The following is a 6,885-nucleotide window of genomic DNA, read 5'->3' on the forward strand; positions in this document are numbered from 1 at the left end:
TTTTACAATTTTAATTGTCCTGTGCTTTTGTGCACACACCACATGGTGCATTAGGATATCAGAGGACAATTTAGGGGAGTCAGTTTGCTCTACCATATGGATGGTGGGGACATTCCTAGGGTCAGAAACTCAGGTCATCAAGCATGGTAGGGAGTGCCTTTACCTGCTGAGCCATCTTGGCAACCCATACCAGATTATCTATGGTCCTGGGGGATCCAGTGCAGGGCTTCTGCATGTTAGGCAAGACCTCTACCAACTGAGTTCTATCACAAGGCAGGAACTTGCACTTAAAAATGGAGGGATCGAAGGAAAACTGGTCAGGAGGCTCTGAGAAAGGGCCAAGCTGCTCTGCTTGGGCCCTTGACCAGGCAGCTTTCTCACAGCACCCCTGGAGCCCAGCATGTCCTTCAGACCCCCTCTCCCATCACCACCCCCCGAAATGAGCTGCATACACTCTTGGTGGTTCTCTGGAACTTATGACGTGTGAGCTCACTGCTCACGATGTCATTCATTGTTCCTCTAAATAAGCCAGAATTTCCTGTCCTTCCCCTGGGGCTCTGCCCGCTGCAGCTGGAGGGATGAGCTCCCCGAGCAAGGTTCTTTCAATAGCGCTGCGTTCTTGGTTCGAGGGACAGGAGCCTAGGGTCTCCTGGTAAGTCAGAGACTAGACTCTGAGGGCCAGAGCCAGTCATGCTAACTGCTACTCTGATCCTAACCAGCCCCCAGTCAATTCAGGTTTCCTTCTTCATTGCTCCTGTGAGCGTGCTCTGGCACAGACAATCGTGCAGAGGCTAGAGGCTTACCTCATCTGTTTTCCTCCAATCACTCCACCTTAGTTTTTGAGACAGGGCTCCTCATTGAACCTGGTGTTCACGGATTTGGCACGGTTGGCTGGCCTGCCAGGACTTGCTGGTCTCTGTCCTCAGCGCTGGGATTACAGGCACATGCCACTTCTCCCAGCTTTTTTACACTGGTGCTCTGATCCAAACTGAGGTCCCCATGCTTGAGTGACATGCCATCTTCTCCAACTCTTACACTAAGCTTTCTCCCCCCATTAATTCATTAATTTATCCACTTTACATCCCAATCACTGCCTCCTCCCCCTTCCCCCCCACCCCGGAGCTTTTTAACAAGGCAATGAGAAATTCATCAACACTCAGAATCCCTACCTATTGGGTTCAGTGGGCTACATTTATTGGGGTTCTGGGGTTACAACACTTTCTGCAAGTGAGGTGTACCCTGGGATGGTACCTACACTCTTCGGCTGGCATCCCACTCTTAGGCCAGGCCAAGGAGCGGCAAGCCAGCCACACAGTAGGCAGTGTCACTGGCTGGATGGAAGAGGGCTTAGCACCCCCCCTCCCAGGCACAAAAGGACTCGAATGGTTTCATATTTTAACAAACTTTCCTTTATTAGGTTACTGACTGTTATGAGTCATCATAAAACAGAACAGAATGGGGGTTTCAGAACTATACATGCCACAAGGCTTTACGGCGCCGGTGACAGGATGTCAGGGAGGTGTGGTGAGTCCTGGGGCGGTGGAGTATGAGGGACACAGGAGAGCCTGGAGATTCACCAGCATGCATGGGAGTACAGCTGGATCGGGATGACACGCTGGGATCCATACCACTGACCACGATCCACTCCAAAGTGTGAACAAGTAAGGGTTTGCAGTCTGACAAAGGCCCCAAAAGGAAAAGAATCTCAAAATATAAAGTGAATAATTTACATTCTTTATCTAGTCTTGGCACCAATTCTGTGCTTTAAAAATTATACTCTAATGAAAGATTTTCTTTTAAGATACCCTACAGCAGCTGCTTAAAATGATTCTTACAAATATATATATATGTAAATATATTAAACATTTTCAACAAATAAAGTCATCTATTGTACCTGTGCAGAAATGAGCAGAACTCAGATTCAATGGAAATTGGTTTCTTTTCTTTTTCTTAAAGGACAAGGTTTAATATAGCCCGGGATGGCCACGACCTCTGTACATCACTGACAGCAATCCTCCTGCCTCAGCCTCCTGACCTTTGATTCTCCTTGGTGCAGGGGATGGAACCTGAGCTTCCTGCAGGCTAGGCAAGTCCTCTACCAAATGGCTACATTCCCAATTTAGGGAGTTGATTCTAAAGTAAGAGAAACAGCCAGAGGGCGGGGGCAGGTGTGCGGTGTGCTCCATGTACACACTGCTAGGACAGACATTCCTCTCCTGGGGCTGCCCTACACCTCACTTCTGAGACTTGAGGGGGTGTGTGGCGGGGTCTTGAGCCTGAGAAGTGTACAGGCTTTCATGGCACCCCACCCTACTCTTGGTCTCTCTAATCCTGCCTTGCCAATGGCTTTCCCAGGGGCTGGAGACCCCACTCACTCTGTGTGTCCTGATGGTCCTCCAGGCCTAGAGCCTTGGAGGATGCCAATGGGAAATATCAGAAGAATCGGGGGCAAAATTCGAAGCTCATGGAAGTCAAGAGACGGAAACACGTGTGGCGGTGTATGAGTGCCCAAGGCAACAGAAGCAGGTACCTGGGGACATGGGGACTTGCACAGGACTCTCTTGGGGTCCGCTCTGGTGCTTGGCACAGAGCTACTTGGAAACTGGTCAGGGGTCACGCACGAAGACATACTTATATCTGTGCACACCAGCTCATGTGCCACTGGCCCGGCCCGGGACAAGGACGGGTGTGGCACACACATTCCAGGGAGGTGGGGGAAAGCCACAGAGCACGTGAAGGGAAGCCACCCACCAAGGTTTCCTTTCTAAGTGGAATAAATAAATGGCCTTTGCTACTGTTTAAAGAATAAATACAGGCCACGGAGCACCGGCAGCTGACATTAAAGCTGGCACTCATTGGCCCACGGGAGGTCCAACCTGTCTCAGGGTCCACGGTATGTGACATCCTGAGCTTCATCTGTGTGGCCTGGTCCCGGCCATTCCCGCTTTTGGAATTGGCCCTGGCACCTCCCACTAGTCTCACCTCCCAGGACCCCCCCCCCAGGTGGCTGTAGCCTCTCTCTGCAGAGAGTGGGGGGCAGCCCACTCCGCCTGAGAGCAGAAGGTGCCTGAGAGAGGTTCTCGTGGTTTATTCTCTGCATCTGATTCAGGGAAGGGCCTGGATGCTGCTGCTTCAGCCAGTGGTGGGAAGGGAGAAGTCCGTTGGCATTGGTCCCCCCAGCAGAGGCAGCTGGTAGGATGAGGGGGCACATCTGCCCATGGCTGAGGGTGGGCATCCATCCCAGGCATAGGGGTCGGTGGACCCCAGCGGCTCAGTGACTTGGCACCAGGTGGCTGTCGTATGCGGTCCTGGGATGTGGATCACTGGTAGAGGAGGTAGGCTTTGAGGGAGGCAGGTAGCGGCAGAGCCGGGATGGCACCCAGGCGCTCCTTTCCCAGCGCTAGGCGCACCGAACGCCGGCACAGGTCCATGAGTGGCAGGGGCTCAGCTGGGAAAACCAGGAGAGAGAGGAGAACCTTAGCAAAGGTCAGGTGGGATCTGGAACAGACAGCGCTTACAACGTGTCCAAGGTTAGCACTGAGTTGACCTTAGTGGAGTTTAACAAACAGATCATTAACAAATGGTGAAAGGTATTTTAAATTCCAAACTGTGGGGACTGCAGAGGAGCAGCCCTGAGCCACACAGGTTCAGAAGCCCTCTGCTGACATTGAGTCATGGCTCTCACGACTGTGATCAGTTGTGATGGAGTAGACACAGGGAGGTCATCGCTGTCCTCGTTCCCTTTACAGAAAGGGTAGCTGAGAAACAGCATCTAAATAACTCACCTAGGCTTGCCCTGCTGGAACCTGAAGGAGCTGTTCCTGGTCTTCCTGGGGGGCTACTCTGCCCTGTCTGGACAAACAGACCTCCCATGTGAACAGCTCTGGGACGGGGAGTCAGCTCCTCAATGGTTCCCCCATTCCAGACACAGGGCCCCAGGCAGGCTTTCCAGGGGAGCTCAGTCCTTGCATGCCACCCAGCTTCTATGTTCAGGATCCTGTCAGGTACTGTCCTTGCCTTCATTTTACGGCAGAGGACAATGACAAAGTGTACACATGCTCATATGTGTACGTGCATGTGTGTGAATGTTGTTTACCACCTTAGCCCATATTCCTCAGGAAAACAATGGACCATATCGTTGTTTGTTCTGTGACAAGGCCATTGGCCTATATGTCACCAAGTAGGCAGTTCTGGCTAGCTAGCCTCTGATATGTGTCCCTAATGCTGGGCTTACAAGTGCACACATCACACCTGGCTTTTACATGTGTTCTGAGGGATCGAACTCGGGCCTTCCCTCCTTGCAAGGCAAGCATTTTACTGACTGAGCCGTCTCCTTAATGCTAAAGTGAATTCTTCTGTTTAATTTTTCAATAGTCACCAGTGTGCCTCTAAACATAACCCCCTTAAGGGTAGTAGAGTGCGTGCTTAGCATGTGCAAAGCCCTGGGTTCAGATCCCATCACCAAATAATAACTAATTGAGTAAAAATCTACTGACAATTGAATTCTATGTCTGGGAGAACGTGGCGTGCAGGACTCTTTGGGGTAGGAGAATGTTCAGATGCTGCTGGTAGTCAAGTCACTGGATGCTTCACACGGATGCATTAGAATGATGCCTAAGCTGAGTTTTATACGAGTCGTATTAAAACGGAATAAACCAGGCCGGGAAGATCGCTTAGTCTAGAAGGTGCTTGCCCCAAAAGGAGGAGGACCTGAGTTTAGTTCTCAGAACATGTGAAATCAGCCAAGCGTGGTAGCGCACACTGCACTCTCAGTGCTGGGGAGGCAGAAACAGGAGGATTCACTGGCTAGCTAGGTTAGTCATATAATGAGTCCCCCCAAGAGAAAGAAAGATTCTGTGTCAGAATGATATCTGAAGCCAACCTCTGGCCTCCACATATATATGTGTGTGTATGCACTGGCCCACCCTTACACTGCCCCACAGGATACACCTGAGCTGATGGGATGGCTTAGTAAGTAAAGTGCCTGTGGCACAAACTCAGTGACCTGAGTTTGACCTGAAGCATGGGTGTGCCAGCACACACACACACACACACACACACACACACACACGCTCACACACACAGAGACATGCTTACATACACTCGTGCACGCACATACACACACATATATACATCACACACGTACATATCACACACACACAGACACATGCTCACATACACATACATGCACGCGCACGCACACACACACACACATGCTTAGTCACATTTTTTTTTTTAAAAAAAAGAATAAACTTTAGGCATTTCCTGACCTCTAGCCTGAAGGAGTGCTTCTGCCGTAGCTTCTCAGGAGTGGGACCTGTAGCAGTGGTTTTTAATGGGACGCCTTGAAATCAAGCCTTTCCTAGACAACTCAGTGCGATTATAAGGGCCTGGAGGCAGGAACATAAACTAAAGGAGTTCTATCCATCATGTCCAACTAGACCCTGAAACCAGAAGGCTTAGCAGCAGCCTCTGGCCAACATCTGGCAGCTGTGGGTGGCCCTTCTACGTGGGAGCGTGGGGAACCCTCTGTGCTTCCTCTCCACTGCTGAGTGTCGCTGGGGCAAAGGGTCTGGGGCTGCTCACAGTGGTACACATCCGGAAGGATGTGGCTCCGCCCCACTGGGAAGTTCCAGTGGGTTCCCAAGGGCTGGAGGGCTGTGGACAGAGCATCGGGGGCCCCACCAACCCAGAAGGCATTCCCACCATGAAACCCTTGGCGTTGTGGGTTTCAGGTCGCCTCACAGATACCCGTGTAGAATAAGTTTTCAAAGCAGGGGACTAGGATTACTCCAGCTCCCGTGTTTCAGGATGGATGGACAGACATTGCAGCAGACACCACCACCACCACCATAGTAGTGGAGCCTGTGCTGTGAGCCTGGGAGGACTGCTGCCCCAGCCCACAGATGGGGACTCAGACATCAGGAGTCCAAAGACTCTGAAGAGGCAACGTTACTACTGCATTCACCCGTGTAGAAGGCAGGCACACAGGGGGGATGGGGTGGTAAGGTCATGGCTGTGTGGCCTGCTAAGACCAGCTACAGGAGGGAAAGCTAATGGCTGTAGTGATGCGTTCAGAGTCTAAGATATAATCAGAGTAAGCCAGTCACTCTGCTAACAAGAACAAACAGCTCACAGTTCCCCATCCAAGTAGGGGGAGAAAGAACAGTACACAGAGCTGTGGTCTGCCTGTTTCTCAAATCCTGGGCAGAGCCAAGAATGCATGGACCGTGCAAATAGACACAATGACCACTGTGCCAATTTCAGTTGGTCACTGCAGGACCCAGGAGGGTTGCCTCCACTTCAGTACTTTTGGCCAAGAGCTTCAGACTTGCTCCCTGCCCTTTCCAAGAGCTGGTGGTTACATGTGCTGCTGGCTGTAACCACCGGCTACTCACTCTTGCCTCGGGAGGCTGGGGTGGGTCCCTGCTTCCTCTGTGAATGACAGAGAAGATGGGGCAGAGTGTGCAGCAAAGGCACCAGGAAGTTAACCAGACACTGTTTCCAGGAGCAGAAGGTTGAGGACCTGGGAGAGCCCCCATGCCCACTTCTGCATTTCTAAGAGGAACAGCTTCCTAGTGATCTATGAGGCTCTGCACAGCCCTAGAGCCCCAACCTGAGATGTCTGTGGTATCCTGAAAAAGATCTGACCCAAACAAGGCTTCAAAAACACAAACTCTCCTTTTGGGGAAGGGGGAGGGGAAGTGGGAGGGGGAGAGAGATGGCCTAGGCACTGAGTTAAAGCACGTGTGTAAATGTGAGGACCAGGTCGGAGAGATGGCTCAAGAGGTTAAGAGCAGCCGGGTGTGGTGGCGCACGCCTTTAATCCCAGCACTTGGGAGGCAGAGGCAGGCGGATTTCTGAGTTCGAGGCCAGCCTGGTCTA

General features: G+C 51.6%; 1 protein-coding gene across 3 annotated transcripts in view; it reads right to left on the reverse strand.

The window, feature by feature from the left end:
• Positions 1-1,386: 1,386 nt before the first annotated feature.
• The window catches only part of Spsb1 (splA/ryanodine receptor domain and SOCS box containing 1), a 59,028-nt gene continuing 53,529 nt past the window's right edge, over positions 1,387-6,885 (reverse strand). For 2 of the 3 annotated variants that reach the window (XM_029540254.1, XM_029540255.1), the window contains exon 3: positions 1,392-3,448. In XM_029540254.1, the coding sequence (XP_029396114.1) occupies positions 3,321-3,448 (128 nt within the window). In that variant the 3' untranslated portion in view covers positions 1,392-3,320. Of the gene's footprint in view, positions 3,449-6,885 lie in introns of all 3 variants that reach the window. The other variant, XM_021200214.1, reaches the window with a different exon arrangement.

This window comes from Mus pahari, chromosome 6 (genome assembly GCF_900095145.1).
Source record: "Mus pahari chromosome 6, PAHARI_EIJ_v1.1, whole genome shotgun sequence".
Taxonomy (NCBI): domain Eukaryota; kingdom Metazoa; phylum Chordata; class Mammalia; order Rodentia; family Muridae; genus Mus; species Mus pahari.